Source organism: Dromiciops gliroides, chromosome 5, assembly GCF_019393635.1.
Source record: "Dromiciops gliroides isolate mDroGli1 chromosome 5, mDroGli1.pri, whole genome shotgun sequence".
Classification (NCBI taxonomy): Eukaryota; Metazoa; Chordata; class Mammalia; order Microbiotheria; family Microbiotheriidae; genus Dromiciops; species Dromiciops gliroides.
The window spans coordinates 225,747,907-225,765,465 of NC_057865.1; the positions used below are offsets into that span (position 1 = coordinate 225,747,907).

At 38.4% G+C, this 17,559-nt stretch overlaps 1 protein-coding gene and 1 long non-coding RNA gene across 2 annotated transcripts in view; one reads left to right on the forward strand and one right to left on the reverse strand.

Annotated features, from left to right (window-relative positions):
- The window catches only part of LOC122727453, a 69,598-nt gene that overhangs the window by 27,417 nt on the left and 24,622 nt on the right, over positions 1-17,559 (forward strand). The gene's annotated exons all lie outside the window — the stretch shown is intronic.
- LOC122727452 (40S ribosomal protein S12-like) lies at positions 13,126-13,570 on the reverse strand. Its single transcript, XM_043965000.1, has one exon. It carries the CDS (start codon positions 13,568-13,570, stop codon positions 13,145-13,147), a length of 426 nt encoding a protein of 141 aa, XP_043820935.1. The 3' UTR covers positions 13,126-13,144.

Sequence of the window (17,559 nt, forward strand, 5' to 3'; positions counted from 1 at the left end):
CTTTTCAGTGTTTCGCAATCCTCTCTGTCAATAAAAAACCTATAATTTCCATAATCCTGTTTTTTTATGGTTTTCACTACCTCCAAATTATATATTAACTGTGTTGAAACCAACGGTCAGTGTCCTTGGCAACCAAGAACTTTGGACCTGATTTGTTTCTGCATGGATTGCTAAATAAATCATTGTCTGGATGTAACTACTTGATTTTTTTGTTCCACTGTAATAGTTATGGCAACCAATAAAGGGATTGAAACTGCTGGTCTCCATATGACTGGAGGATCTTCACTGAAGGAAGCGCCTTAGGTGCTCTGATAATATTTCTACCAATGGACTTCCCCGGGAAGAACTGCCTATCCTCAAAACTTCATGTCCTCCTGAACTACTTCCAGATGGCTACCTCCTTAGAGGAAAGTGGTCCCCTGATGATGGGACCATGGGGGCCAGCTTTATTAATCCAATGGATATCTCCTTATGGAATTTCATATTGTCTTGGAAACAGGGGAAACTTCCCATTCAGAAGAGTATGAGTAAGAATAGGGCTCTCAAATTATTCAAAGATTGGTCTAAGATAAGAATCTTGATTTGCTCCAAATGTGGTCTGAAGAAGAGGTTTTCAATTACTGCAAATTAAAGACTTTAAGACTGCTTTTTAGAAAATTGTATGTGCCGACTTTGATTTTATGTGTCTGTCTTATCATGTTGTCTTTGTTTTGTGTCTTAATAAATCAAACTAACCTCTTCCTGTGGCCTGATCAGCCAAATGAAAACTTTTCTGAGGAATTTTCAAAGTCTTCTGAAAGATAGTCTCTTTCTCTGAATTTCTAATTCTAGTCAAGTTGGGGAGGCAGAGAAGAGACAGATAAGAAGGAAGGGAATTTGTTTCCAATCTGAAGAAATTTATTGCATTGCAAACTTATTCAAGTTTTTGGAAAGAGGTTTTGATCCCATTGAGATAAGAAGAATTTGGGGCAGCTAGGTGGCGCAGTGGCTAGAGTACCAGGTGTAACGATTGGAATGACGCCACCTGCTGGATACTTACTGTAGAAGAGTTCTGCCCATGAAGCAAAGGTCTTTGAGGGCAAGACCAGGCTTCAGGAAGTGACGCGGACTAGTGGGAGGAGGAAGGAAGAGACTGGCGCTCAGGCTCGCTCTTCTTTCCTCTGGACTCTGGCGGAGAAGGGAGCTAGAAATGCGCTCTCCCTTTAATAGATAGGAATCTAGGCCTTTCTCTCTCTCTTTACCAAATTCTTATTCTCCTTAATAAATGCTTAAAAGTCTAACTCTTGCTAAAGCTTATAATTTATTGGCGACCACTCATTAGATATTTTAGACAGTTTAGCTAGAATTTTAGCCCTTAACACAGGCCTGGAGTCAGGAGTACCTGAGTTCAAATCCAGCCTCAGACACTTAACATTTACTAGCTGTGTAACCCTGGGCAAGTCACTTAACCCCAATTGCCTCACTAAAAAAAAGAAAAAGAGATAAGAAGAATTTGATAAATTTATAGAGAAATTCCTGTTAGCAATTTCATAAAGACAGCATTCTATTGAGTTATAATATTTACCAATTGGAAACTCTTAGAAGCAAATACGTAACATGAAATTGTTTGGGTGAACATGCTAACACTGTCCTTGGAGAACCATTCTAAGGGTATATCCCAAGCTTGGGGCTTCTTGAGAACCAAAGTAGGGGGATGGGAATGTAAGGCTGAGGATTTCCAGGGGGTTAAAACTGTGAACAGTAGTAGTTTTGTCAATGCAATATTAAAACATCTCTGAGTTACTATAATGGAATGCAAGTATGAAAGATGTTACTGTTCTCAATTGTATTTGTAGTCAATTCCATATCCTTTGCTATCCATATATTAATAGTTATATATTCATATATCAATTTAGGTACTTGAAGTATCTCATTCTTTCAGGATAATATGGGGCTAATATCCTCAAAAAAGGAGAATAAGAAAAAACATAAAAGTTTTCTAATTAAATGGAATAGCAAATTTTGAGCAAGCAACAAGATCAGACTGTGTTCTCTATGTAAGCAGCTAAAATTCTAGCTATACTGTCTAAAATATCTAATGAGTGGTCACCAATAAATTATAAGCTTTAGCAAGAGTTAGACTTTTAAGCATTTATTAAGGAGAATAAGAATTTGGTAAAGAGAGAGAGAGAAAGGCCTAGATTCCTCTATCTATTAAAGGAAGAACACATCTTTAGCTCCCTTCTCCACCAGAGTCCTCAGGAAAGAGAGTGAGTCATAGCACCAGCCTCCCCCTTCTTCCTCCCACCAGCCAACATCACTTCCTGATGCCAAAGAAAAGCCACATGGTCCTGCCCTCAGAGGCCCTTTCCTCATGTTGGAGCTTTCCTACAGTAAGTCTCCAGCAGGTGGCATCATTCCAATTGTTACATCTAAGAACTAAGAACATTTGGTTTCCAAATATTTCTAATAGGATATAGAGGCCTTGAGTTTAAGTAACAAGTTTTCAAATTGGACTAAGGATTTTACATATAAAATTGCATTGATAATTGTAAAGAAAATGAAGTTATTTTCCTATTTTGAAGTATCTGTCTGATAATTATAAGAGAGAAAAGGGCTCATTTTCCAAATCAAGCCCTCATGGATTCTTTTTCCTTATGCTGAGTTGAGCTAGACAAAAGACTCACTGTGACATTCTACATTTCCCCATAAGGATTCAGTCTGGAGCATTTTCTAGCTCTGTTAGGAGGAGCTTGTGGAGAGGAGCTCACTGCATTCATTCTCATCACTTCACCATCTTGGCTCCACCTCAAGACTCAGGTCTTCATGACCCTAAGTTCACCTCTCAATCTACTATGCCATGCTTACTGTCTTTCGGTGAGAGAATCTACAAGAGAGAATCTACATGAGGAGAGAATCTACAAGGTTCCTAGCAAGACATATTTGGTAATGACATGTACAATTTTCATTTTTAAAAACATATACTGAGGGGCAGCTAGGTGGCGCAGTGGATAAAGCACTGGCCTTGGATTCAGGAGGCCCTGAGTTCAAATCCAGCCTCAGACACTTGACACTAGCTGTGTGACCTTGGGCAAGTCACTTAACCCTCATTGCCCCACAAAAACCAAAACCAAAACCAAAAGCAAACAAACAAACAAAAAAACCCACATATACTGAAAGGTCAAAATGGGTATATGATTTAGACATAAGAGGTGATACCATAGGTAAATTAGGAGAAAAAGGAATAGTCTACCTTTCAGATCTTTGGAAAGGAAAACAGTTTATGACCAAACAAGAGATAGAGAATATTGTGAAATGCAAAATGGATGACTTTGATTACATTAAATTAAAAAGTTTTTGTACAAACAGAAACAATGCATCCAAAATTAGAAGGGATGCAGATAGCTGGGAAACAATCTTTATGGCCAGTACCTCTGATAAAGGCCTCATTTCTAAAATATATAGGGAACTAAATCAAATTTATATGAATCCAAGTCATTCCCCAATTGAGATATGGTCAAAGGATATGAACAGGAAGTTTTCTGATGAAGAAATCAAAGCTATCTATTCCCATATGAAAAAATGTTCTAAATCACTATTGATTAGAGAGATGCAAATTAAAACAGCTCTAAGGTACCACCTGACACCTATCAGATTGGCTAATATGACAAAAAAGGAAAATAAAAAATGTTGGAGAAGCTGTGGAAAAATTGGAACACTAATGCATTCTTGGTGGAGTTGTGAACTGATCCAACCATTCTGGAGAGCAATTTGGAATTATGCCCAAAGGGCGATGAAGCTGTGCATACCCTTTGACCCAGAAATACCACTCTTGGGTCTTTTCCCCAAAGAGATCATAAAAAAGGGAAAAGGACCCACATGTACAAAAATATTTATGGCTGCTTTTTTGTGGTGGCAAGGAATTAGAAATTGAGGGGATGTCCATCAATTGGGGAATGGCTGAACAAGTTGTGGTATATTAATGTAATGGAATTCTATTGTGCTGTAAGAAACGATGAGCAGGTGGAGTTCAGAGAAACCTGGACAGACTTGCATGAACTGATGATGAGTGAGATGAGCAGTACCAGAAGAACATTATACACAGTATCATCAACATTATGTGTTGATCAACTGTGATAGATTAGATTCTTCTCACCAATCCAAGAGAACAAGAATGTTCCAAAGGACTCATGATGAAAAAGGCTCTCCAAATCCAGGAAAAAAAAAAAGGAACTGTGGAATATGGATGCTGATTGGACCATACTATTTCTTTTGTTTTTGATGCTGTTGGTTTTCTGATTTCAGGTTTTTCCTTTGTGCTCTGATCCTTCTCATATAACATGACTAATGCAGAAATATGTTTAATGTTATTATGTATATATAACCTAGATCAGATTGCCTGCTATGTAGGGGGGGAGGGGAGGGAGGAAGAAAAATTTGAAATTGGAAATCTTATATAAACAAATGTTGAAAACTATCTCTACATGTAACTGGAAAATAATAAAATACTTTTATTTTTTAAAAAAACATATGCTGAAAAATGAAATTAAGAAGATTTTTGGAAAAACTCTACGGCCTCTCTTAGGAATAACAAAACAATGTCATTAAAACATGAGAAAGTGGATAGAACGATTAACATAAGTTTATGGGCTTGATTGTTAATGAATTAATGACCTATTTAATTTCTTTCTTTTTTTTTTTTTTTGGTGAGGCAATTGGGGTTAAGCGACTTGCCCAGGGTCACACAGCCAGTAAGTGCCAAGTGTCTGAGGCTGGATTTGAACTCAGGTCCTCCTGACTCCAGGGCTGATACTCTAGCCACTGCGCCATCTAGCTGCCCCTATTTAATTCCTTGTATATTCAAACTAGCTACTGTCATTTCCTCATTTGCCTCTCAGTACACAAAGACTCAAAAACAATTAAAATCAGTTTTATCTTTATTTAGTGAAAACTGGCTTTAAAGAATTATTATACCGGCAATTGAAAATGTACTAAAAGGAAATAGAGCTTTAGGGTTTAAATTTGTATTCTTTCAAATGGAAGAAAGAGGGAGGAGAAAGAGAAATTTTACTTGGGCTTTCCTAGGGGAAGAAAAGTCCTTTCAGCCTGGATGTTTCAATGAACAGAGCAGCGAGTAAGTTGGGCACTTGCTCTCTACTGCAGGCACTTAATGCTCAATGTCATTCCTCATTCAAGGCATCCTCCTTGGCTGCTTTACTTCAGTCATATACTCTCTTTGCCTGGTTGCAGATGATTTCAATATACTCCTGTTCTGGTGGAATTCTGCCTTCTCCCTCCCAATATCCTGATCTGTCCCCTCTCCCCTAAATTAAACCATGCAAGAGTCTAGTTTTTTCTTTATCTGGGAAGACTATAAATCCCAAGAACCTGAGCTAGCCTTTGAACACCTCCCATTCCACATGCAGAAGAGTGGTCATAAATGTAGCACCCTAACTGTGATGGGAGGCAGGTATTTCTGCTATCTGTAGCAACCTAAGCAACTTCCCTACTCTACAAGTAAAGACAAAGCCAAACTTTGGGGTATTCCTTCTACATTATAGGTGAAGCACACTCTTCTCTACTCTATATGTGGTGATTCATTCTGGGATTTTTATTTTTTAAAAGCTATCCAACCATGGCATTAATCAATCAATTCATTCATTTATTAATTCATTTATTTACTCATTTTTAATTTATTCATTCACTCACTCATTTATTCATTTATCTATTTATTTATTTTTAAGAATAAAAGTATTGGAGCAGCTAGGTGGCGCAGCGGATAAAGCACTGGCCTTGGATTCAGGAGGACCTGAGTTCAAATCCAACCTCAGACACTTGAAACTTACTAGCTGTGTCACCCTGGGCAAGTCACTTAACCCCAATTGCCTCACCAAAAAAAAAATTTTAGGGGGACAGCCAGGTGGTGCAGTAGATAAAACACCAGCCCTGGATCCGGAGGACCTGAATTCAAATCCAGCCTCAGACACTTGATACTTACTAGGTGTGTGACCCTGGGCAAGTCACTTAACCCTCATTGCCCCACAAAAAAAAAGAAAGAAAAAAAGAATAAAAGTATTTTTCAGTTACATGTAAGGATAGTTTTCAACATTTGTTTTCATAGGATTTTTAGTTCCAAATTTTTCTCCCACTCTCCCTTCCCTCCCTCTTCCCCAAGATGGAAAGCAATCTGATATAGGTTATATATGTACAATCACATTAAACATATTTCTGCATTAGTCATATCCTGAAAAAAGAATCAGAGCACAAGGGAAAAACCTCAAAAAGAAGGAAAAAAAAGAACACCCAAAAAGTCGAAACAGTATGGTTCAATCTGTTTTCAGAACCCACAGTTCTTCTTTTTAAATGTTGAGAACATTTTCTATCATGCATTCTTTGAAATTGTTTTGGATCATTGCACTGCTGAGAAGAGTCAAGTCTACCACAGCTGATCATCACACAATGTTGCTGTTACTGTGTACAAAGTTCTCCTGGTTCTGCTTCTCTCAGTCAGCATCAGTTCATGTAAGTCCAACCATGGCATTTAAAGAGGCTTGAGATCTGGATTTTTTTTTCAGACAGAAACTTTTCATTTGTAGTTCTTAATTTTATCATTATTATTATTATTTGACTGTGATTGCTCCTTTTCAGTTAGGTTCAAAGTATATATTCCTACTAGCATTTTCATTCTTCTTATGTCATTGAAAAATTTTTTGGGGGGCAGCTAGGTGGCCCAGTGGATAAAGCACCAGCCTTGGATTCAGGAGTTCCTGAGTTCAAATCCGGCTTCAGACACTTGACACTTACTAGCTGTGTGACCTTGGGCAAGTCACTTAACCACCATTGCCCTGCAAAAAAAAAAAAAGAAAACTATTTTTTTAATTAAAAATTTATTTAGATTTTTGAATTTTATGATTCTTTAAAACTTTCTATTTTCCTCACTGGAAACTGTAAGTCAACAAATATGTGGACCATAGGGGTCCTTATGTGCATAGTAGTGGCCTGTTTTCATTTTTGAGTTTGAAAACACTGGCATAGTGGGTAGAAAGTTGGCCTTGAACCCAACCTGGGTTTAAAGTCACACACTGGCTGGATGTCTCCTGGGCAAGTCGTTCAAATTCTCCATGCTCTTGGAAATTCTCTAAAACCATTAAGGTGCAGAGAAAGAGATTCCTCACCAGAGAATTCTCTATGCCAATAAAAGCACAGGTCCAGTCCTTTTCCTTCTCCATATATTTTACACACAGACGTGCACACGTGTATACACATACATATGCACGCATGCGCACACACACACACACTTCTACTGCCTCCTCTTAAGGAATTCCTCCTGGGATATTTGTGTTTAACCAGAGATGTACAGGATTCAGTTCTGGACTTGACTTCCATTGAGGAAGGAGAAGGGATACTTCTTTCCTTTCTCCCAGTAGCAATGACAATTGCTGATATATAGTAGTGAGTGTATGCACTTGTGGAGGTGAGTCTGAGACTGGATGCCCTCAAGAGCTGCAAATAGGTGGCACAGTGGATAGAGCACTGGCTTTTGAGTCAGGAGGACCAGAGTTCAAATTTGGCCTCATACACTTGATACTCCTACCTGTGTGACCTTGGGCAAGTCACTTAATCTTGATTGCCTCAAACATCCAGGGCCATCTCCAGTTATCTTGATGTATAACTTATTATTGGACCCAGATGGCTCTGGAGGAGAGAGTGAGGTTGGTGACTTTGCACAGGCCTTCCTCACTTAAATCCAATTCATTGCAAGTCATGACAGAACTTCCTGATGTCATGGTCCTCTGAGAATGAACAAACAACAACAACAACAACAAACAACCACCACCTAAATAGTTCATAGACCCAGAATTGAGAGGGTAGACCAGTAGGTCTGAGGATATTAAGTTTGCCACATAAGGTGAGGAGAATACAGTTACAGAAAGTCATCAAAAAAGTGTCTGGATTATATAGCATTTGGCCAGGCTGGATCCAGCAAAGAAGACTGAGAAAGAGTAGTCAGATTGGTCAGAGGAGAACCAGGAGAGATTCATGTTTTGAAATCCTCGAGAAAAGAGAGTATCACGGAGAAGAGGGTGATCAATAGTGTCAAAGGCTGCAGAGAAAGATGAGGATGAAGAAAAGACCACTGAGATTGGCAGTTAAGAGATCATTAGTTTAAATACTCAAATGGACTATAAAGGACATTTGAAGAAAGATGCCATCTATATCCAGAGGAAGATCTGATAAATAGAAGAATGTATAGAATAATTTTACATATATATGTATATGTGTATGTATATATATACATATAACTATTTGTGTCTAATGGTAGCTATCTCAATGGGTGGGGGAAGAAATAAAAAAAGGGAAAAAAAGAAAAACAAAAAAATGTATAGGATTACTATATTATATACTTAAAAGGAATAGCAAGTTGTACATAATAGACTTGCAGCTTCATGTGCAATCATCTTTTTGTTATGCTGTTATAAAAATGCTTGTTTTATTCCATAAATTAAAAATAAAATAAAATTTAAAAGATAAGATGGTATGGAATGTATAAGGGGCTAAAATTCTAGCTATACTGTCTAAAATTCTAATGAGTGGTCGCCAATAAATTAGAAGCTTTAGGAAGAGTTTAGACTTTTGAGCATTTATTAATGAGCATAAGAATTTGGTGAAGAGAGAGAAAGAGGCCAAGATTCCTTCATCTATCTATCTCAGGGAGCCAGGATTTCTTGCTCCACTATCCATGAGGTCCTGGTGAAAGAGAAAGCCTCACCCCTTCTTTGTCCCACAAGCCTCCTGTCTAAACTGGAAACATCAAACATCACTTCCTGACGCCAAGGAACTGACCTTCCAAGCCACATGGTTTGCCCTCAGACGCCTTCTCCTCATGGTGGAGCTTTCCTACAGTAACTCTCCAGCAGGTGGCATCACTCCAATTGTCACAAATGGGATCATGTGTACATGAAGAGGGGTTTGCATTGACAAAGAGAAGGGCTACCTCTTCATGCAAGAGAGGGATGAAAAAGGAAACTGGTAGAATGCATCCAGTTAATGGGATATGAAGAACTCTCTGATAGGAGAAAAAGGAGCTCTTTGTGGAATAACCTCAATTTTATTTTATTTTATTCAGTTATTTGGTTATCTATCTATCTGTTAATTTTTTGCGGGGCAATGAGGGTTAAGTGGCTTGCCTAGGGTTACACAGCTAGTAAGTATCAAGTGTCTGAGATTGGATTTGAACTCAGGTCCTCCTGAATCCAGGGCTGGTACTTTATCTACTGTGTCACCTAGCTGCCCCCATGACCTCAATTTTTAAAAAATGAAATATGAAGCTAGGTTCTCAGGCAAGAAGGTGGAGGAAGGGTGAGTTGTGGGAAGTTTAAAGAAGGACGAAAAGGTTTGAAAAAGCCACATTGATGTGAGATAAATAGGTACAAAAGGATTGCTTTGCCATAGTGAGGCACCAGATGAAATTATGTAATATAAACTTACGTAATGTAAACTATTCATCCAGGTTACTATTTTCTCCAGCTTTGTGCAATAGTATGTGAGTAGCAGGACAGATAGCAGACTCAAAAAGTACTGAATTAATAGAAGGGCCACAAATCAAAGAATAAAAGTCTAGGGCAGACATAAAAAGAAGATAATAATGAAGAGTATGAAGGAAATAATTTTTTTTTTTTTTAGAAAAAGGCACAGGGGGATCAGCTAGGTGGCGCAGTGGATAGAGCACCGGCCCTGGAATCAGGAATACCTGAGTTCAAATCCGGCCTTAGACACTTAACACTTACTAGCTGTGTGACCCTGGGCAGGGCACTTAACCCCAATTGCCTCACTAAAAAAAAAAAAAAGGCACAGGAAATAAAAATTTAAAACTAATAGAACAAGTTCAAGGGGAGGAGTTGAAAAGGGATTTTACTACTTAACTAACAACAAAAAAAAAGTGTGGAAGAATTAAATGACTTGATAAAAGGATGAAAGAAGAGAGAACTAATAAGTTAGGCAAAACTCAAAAACTTGTGAAAAGGGTAACAAATGGGAGGGTAAGGGGTTAAGGGGGAGGGGAAGAGAGTCAGTAGGAATAGGGTTGTCTTAAGGTAGTTTAAGCTATAATAACTAAAGAAATAAAGTACTGTGTTTATAGAAGAAGAGAGAAAAAATATTAATTTGGAGAAAACAATATTAGAGATGAATGGAGAAAATGTAAATGTAATTCTCATAACTTTAAATGTGAATGAAATAAAATAGCAACATGGAACTCAGGCTGTTCCCTGTCATGTGGCAGGGGAACGCAGCCTGTCTTTTCCCAGAAGCTGGTCCCTGGCCTTTACCATGTGTTTGTAACCTTTTTAGGTGATCTGGGAATACACAAACTATGGTAACACTAATATGTTGAAAAAGATTAACAGTTTGGATAAGAAAACAAAACTCCACAATCTGTTGCTTTCAAGAAACTCACCTAAACCCCAGACATACACAGAATAAAAATGAGGGGTTGGGAAAAAATTTACTTTGCATCTGGTGAATGAAAGAAAAAAAATAGGAGTGGGAATATTGCTATTAGGAAAAGCAGAAACAAAAATTTTACACAACGTAAAAAGGATAAACAAGGAAACTACATTATGGAACCATAGACAAAAGGCCAAATGCTTTAGCATCTAAATTCATAAAGGAAAAATTATTTGAATTATGAAATGATATAGACAAGAATATAATAGTGTTAAGAGGCTTCAATGTCTCTCACAGTTTTAGACAAATCTAACAGTAATGAGATCATTATCCATCACCCTTCTTTATAGAATTTTGCATGTCTTTGGTTAACCCCTATTTGGCAAGGCAAGTTTTTGCAGACTAAGGTGTCCTTTGAGCAGTTTTGGTCTTCTTATTGTAGCAATTTAGAGAAGGTAAACTTTAAAGGTTTACTTTTACCTAAGTCCTACCTTTTCTCTTATAGGTTGATGGCCTGATTATACGCTGACAGCTTATTTAGGGATATTGTTGTTGTTATTCTCTTTTCAGTTGTGTCTGACTCTTCATGATCCAATTTAGGATTTTTTGGGGGGGGCGGGACAATGATGGTTAAGTGACTTGCTAGGGTCACACAGCTAGTAAGTGTCAAGTGTCTGAGGCTGGATTTGAACTCAGGTCTGACGAATCCAGAGCCAGTGTTTATCCACTGTGCCACCTAGCTGCCTCCTTCCAGCTTTACTTGTAAGAAACACTGACTTCGACTCAACCTGTATTTGTATTCCCTTCTTAGCCTCTGCCCCTTTGTAGGGAGGTGTATAACCCATTTTACAAAGACAAAACTATTGAGTTAAAGACAATCGATTTAGCAGATATAGGCTCTACCTTTATCTCCTACTTGTTCCTTTACCCACTGAGTTGCTGTGTGATGTTCTCAGTCTTGATTACATCCAGAATCACCGTCTCAAGCCTGTCTGAAGTGTTCCTCTTCAAAACCTCTGCCCCTTTCTCTTGCCTTGTCAGGCAAGAAGAGGCTAGAACCCACAGGCCCTGAAGATCCAGATGCTTGGCCAGTAGGTTTCCAAACCCAGAGTCACATCCTGTTATGAAGACATATTTCTCAGGGAGGTTTTGAACCACTTCTTCTCCTGATGCCAACAAAAAACATAGTACAACCAGACAAGGACAATCAGATAAAACCACGTGGCAGTAGTCTCTTCTTTGTCCTGAAAGAAAAAGAGGATACTTTTTAAAAAAGATCTCTCAGATAAAGATATTCTGTGATCTAGAAATAAGTCCTTTGAAGCTTAGTGACTTATTGAGAGATCACTTTACCTTGAAGCTATTGAATTTGGCTATAACATTTCTTGTGAAATCTTAACTCATTCATTGTGCATTGTGACATGATGGTGACAGATTCCCACACTTTCTTTTGGAGGAGAAGAAGGACTTTTAAAAAATTGAACTTTTCAACTTCTCAATAGGAGCTACACTGAAGTCTTAACAGAACCGAAGTTTTCTAGGAAGCCATCACTTCTTTCTTTCTTTTTTTTTTTTTTTTAGTGAGGCAATTGGGGTTAAGTGACTTGCCCAGGGTCACACAGCTAGTAAGTGTTAAGTGTCTGAGGCTGGATTTGAACTCAGGTATTCCTGACTCCAGGGCTGGTGCTCTATCCACTGCGCCACCTAGCTGCCCCCAGCCATCGCTTCTTAAGCAGAGTTTTGGTTGATTGTTTAAAATGAAAGAAGTAACTGAAAATGTTTGGATTTTATTTGGGACACTGAAGTTTTAGTAACCCACCCTTGGTTTTGAATAGATTCTATTTCTACTTGGTAAAAGTCATTTAATAGAGACCATATTCCAAATCAGTTGACCTCTTGTTTGTAGCTAAGACTTTCGTCCACTTGGACCACTTACCAAAACTCAAATGGATCATTTAAAAATAATTTCCTAGTAACTTTAATTTAGAACATCTCCTGGTCTACTACATTTTTATCTCTGTGAGTAAATTTCTGCTCTTTAAATTAATCTTTTTTCACAGAAGTCAAAGTGAATTAACCTTAGATAATTGTGCTATGTTTTCAGTGATTCCAAACTGCTCCCTGATGCCAAAGCATATCTTTATTTATTAATTTTTAAAAATTTAGTTTTTTTGTGGGGCAATGGGGTTAAGTGACTTGCCCAGGATCACACAACTAGTTAAGTGTCAAGTGTCTGAGTCTGGATTTGAACTCAGGTGCCCCTGAATCCAGGGCCGGTGCTTTATTCACTACGCCACCTAGCTGCCCCTATTTTTAAGCATCAATGATCTTCTGGTGATGCTACTATTTGCAAAACCTGGGTTCAGACCCTAACTCTAATGCTTATTACCTATGTGGCATTGGTTAGCTCACTGGGCCTGAGCTCTAGATCTATGCCCCTATGATCTTATGAAAGTGATTAAAAGACAACAGAAAATCAATGTAATGACCAGCCATGATTCTGGAGGCCCCACGATGAATGAAACATGCTGCTCACCAGCTGATAGAGAGGTAATAGACTCAGTGCAGATTGAGATATTTTTTGCACATTGCCAATGTAGGAATTTGTTTTCTTTGACTATACATGTTTGTAATAGGTTTTGCTTTTCTGTCTTTTTCAGTGGTGATGGTGGTGGGGGAGTAGAAGGGAGGTAAGGTATATTTTCTTTCTTTTTTTTTTTCAAATCAGACCAAGGCTTTTATTTAACCATTTCTTGCATTTAAAATATTCTTCGATGACATCTTTGGCCTGAGATTCCTTGCCATAATCTTTAACAACAACGCAACTGCAGCCAATCACTTTGCGGGGCTTTCCCTCTCTGTCAATTTTACAGAGGCCTACTCGTTCACCCAGCTTCTTGTTGTCATCAGCCTTAATCAAGTTAATTTGGTGTTCAGCACACAGGGCTTCAACCAATTTTACATACATAGGTTCATCACAGTTGGAAGCAAGAACACAAAGATGGTCTTGGAGTTTGTCCAAAGCTTTGGTGGCTTCACGAATTCCACCAACTAGGCCATCGTGGATGAGTGCAGTCTTCAGCACTTCTTGTAGTGTGGTGTTAACCCCTATTACACCTCCAGCAGCAATGCCTTCCTTGGCCATGGCAGCAGTTCACGGGTGAAGCTAAATCTTGAAAACACCTGGGAGCCTCCGCCTCCTGCTCAATTCAGTGGTGACAGGGCATAAGGTATATTTTCATTGATTAAAAAATTTGAATTAGAAAAAGGAAATGGAAAGATTTATGGTAGGTGTAAGTAGCTTTCAGTGTGTTACCAAAAATGATTTGTGTGCAAAAGAAAAAAGAAAAGAAAAGAAAAAACAACAACCCATCATTGACTACAGGTATAACTTAAGAAGGAATGGCCCAGTCTTGGGATAAGATCAAAGGATGGCAGATGATTCCTTGATGGAAGGGACCAATCAGGGTTTTGTTTTATTTTTTTTTTAAAGTGAGGTAATTGGGGTTAAGTGACTTGCCCAAGGTCACACAGCTAGTAAGTGTCAAGTGTCTGAGGCCGGATTTGAACTCAGGTCCTCCTGACTCCAGGGCCAATACTCTATCCACTACGCCACCTAGCTGCCCGGACTAGTCAGTTTTTATCACTGTATTCTATTGCCTAATATAGTATCTGGCACATAGTAGATGATTTATTGTAAACGTTGATTGAGTTGGCCAACTATTGTTTCTGTGAACAATTGTCTTGAATTCTTGGGCTTTCATCTTCTCTGATCAATTATGAATTCTTGACTTTGAACTAATCTTTACATTTTTATCATAGTGCCTTGTATGTCATAGATGATTAATAAATACTTGTTAAAAGTTTACAAATTCAGAAGACAAAATAATAATTTTTTTCAGGCATAGATATAAATTCCTTTCCTCTGTTTCTTTTTAATGCTAAAGCTATGAGTTAAATTTCAGTGATGACTCAATAGAAAAATGTTTATCCTGAGCTTTTATTGATGGCATTTAATGTGTATGTATGTAAACATTAGCACATTTGGCAAGTTATTGTAAACAGATGGTGCTTTTCCAAATTTATAATTGAGGAGCTATGAATCAATATATTCAATTCTACATGTACCCTGAAATAGTCTCTGATGCTCAGTTCTGGTACCTTATCCTAACCCAAAATATAACTGGGCTTGACCTTTGATATCTCTATACTTTTATGGTGGAACTAACTTAATAATTGATGTCTTAATTATAATGATAAACAGAAGCCAATGTTTGTAGCTATTACATAAATGAAATACCTCATTCTATTAATAGAATGAGGAAGTAGTTTAAGTTCAAGTTAAAATGGTATTTAACCCCATAGAAGTAAGCAGAAACATAAGATTATGTCAATCTGTTGCCCGTGTTTATAACTAAGACAAGAGCTCTTTGTGTGGTAGCTAAGAGTTGGAAATCAAAGGATGCCATCAATTTGGAGAATGGGCTGAACAAGCTGTGTATATGATTGTAATGGAACATTTTTGTGTTATAAGAAATGACAAGGAGGATAATTTCAGAAAGGCCTGGAAGACTTGTATGAACTGATGTATAGTGGAGTGAGCAGAACCAGGAGGGCATTGTGCCTGAGGAGGGCGGGAGGGAAGGAGGGCTAGAATTTGGAACTCAAAACTTTAAATAAAAATGTTTATTATTAAAAAAAATAACTAAGGCATAGCTTGGTGAATGGACCTACTTCTAGCACTCACTAGTTATGTGACTGGACAAATCACTTTCTGAGTTCGGTTTCCTGATTTGTCAAACAGGGATAGTAATAATTATATTACCTATCCCCACAGTATTGTTGTGAGGGTCCAGAGAGATGGTGTAGGTAAAACATTTTGTAAACCTTTAAGCACTCTTGTAAAATCATCTAGTTACAAAAGCACAAAATAGGTAAGAAGTGAAGAAATGCACCCAGATAAGGAAAAGGAATGTCCCATGATCCCATCAAACCTGAGAACGAAGATCTGAGGATCTAGCCATATCTCCATTGTTTAAGGTTTCACTTCAGATTATTCTGTTACTTGGGGACAGCTAGGTGGCACAATGGATAAAGCACAGGCCCTGGATTCAGGAGGACCTGAGTTCAAATGTGACCTCAGACACTTGACACTTACTAGCTGTATGACCCTGGGCAAGTCGCTTAACCCTCATTGTCCCACCAAAAACAAAACAAAACAAAATTCAAACATCCCCCCCCCCATTATTCTGTTACTCCAACAAAATGAGGTCTGATGTGTCAGACTTGAGCAACTCTCCTATATTGGGAGGGAGTTCCTAACCATTTTGTGTGTTATGAACCTTTTTGGCAGTCTCACGAAGCCCATGAACCCCTTTTCTGAATAATTTTAAAAAATATATTAAATGAAATACATATGAGTACAAGGGAAAACAGTTCTATTAAAACATAAATATATGGTGGTGTTTGTTTTTTGTAACACCCCAAACCCAAGTTCATATATTCCAGATTAAGAAACTTTGTGCTATAGATACCTTTTGCATAGAAGGGTGGAATGGGGTTCTTTTGTGGAGATTGTAGAGGACACAGAAAAAGCTATTGAGGCTTTGTTGTGCCATTACTGATTAATGTCACTGGGGTTTGGCCTTTTGAGTAGGGTGGGGAGAGAGTCATTGGCACTCTTCAAGTACTTCCTGCATCTCCATGGAGGTATTCTCAAGGACATCACATTTGTGTTCCTCCTTTAGCATGGTGCATTCCCCTTCTTCATAGATAGATGGTTATAACCTTGCTGGACACCAAACTGCCACTTTCTACATAATACTTTGTGAAACAATATACAAATACAAGGTTAGGATGATGGTAAAACCTTCCCCATAGACCTAGAAGAGGACTTAGGGGTCATCTAGCCCAACCCTCATTTTATAGATGAGAAAAAAGAGAGGAGAAATGACTTACCCATTGTCACAGAGATAATGAGGAGCAGTTAAGATTTTTATTCTCACTGCAGGGCATGATGATGGATCACATGTCTCTTTTCTGAGGACCAAACCTAACTACATTTTTTTGTTTGTTTTTATTTTTTTGTTTTGGTAAGGCAACTGGGGTTAAGTGACTTGCCCAGGGTCACACAGCTAGTAAGTGTTAAGTGTCTGAGGCCAGATTTGAACTCAGGTCCTCCTGAATCCAGGGCTGGTGCTCTATCCACTGCGCCACCTAGCTGCCCCCAACTACATTTTAAGAGACTCATTATCAGATTGGCCAAAGGATACTGATTCTTTTGTGACTCTTGAAATCCATTTGTTGAATTATTGGGGGTGAGAGTAGTAGATTGCAAGTTGCAGATTCTATAGGTTAGAGAGTGTGTCCATCCATACTGAGGAAATTAGATATTCTTTTTGGTGAGGCAATTGGGGTTAAGTGACTTACCCAGGGTCACACTGCTAATAAGTGTTAAGTGTCTGAGGCTGGACTTGAACTCAGGTACTTCTGAATCCAGGGCCGGTGCTCTATCTACTGTGCCACCTAGCTGCCCCGAAATTAGATATTCTTGAAGTGATGAAACCTTTCCCTTCCATTAAAACCTTTTTCTTTTTCCATGTATACAATCATACCCTTCCTCTACTCATAACCCTCTGCTGTTTTCCCTATTGCCTTTGTGTGTGTGTGGTTTTTTTTTTTTTTAGTAAGGCAATTGGGGTTAAGTGACTTGCCCAGGGTCACACAGCTAGTAAGTGTTAAGTGTCTGAGGCTGGATTTGAACTCAGGTACTCCTGACTCCAGGGCCGGTGCTCTATCCACTGCGCCATCTAGCTGCCCCTCCCTATTGCCTTTGAAATCAAACAGAAGCAACCAGCCTTGGACTCCACATAGCTAATTATCTGCTTTTCCATCTTTGCCCTCCATTCTCACCAGTTAATGCACCCTATAGTGTTGCTTCATTAAGCTCATGCTTTTAGGAAAGCCAATAGTAAGTAGATGGGATATGACTATAACATACAATAAACCCAACTCCCAAATATCCCTCAATGAATATGTCCCGGTGTCACTTCTGCACTTAACACAATGAATCATCTTCTCCTGGGTTTTTCCAGAAGCCCACTGTGAGAAAATAGAACTCCAATATTTTCTGGA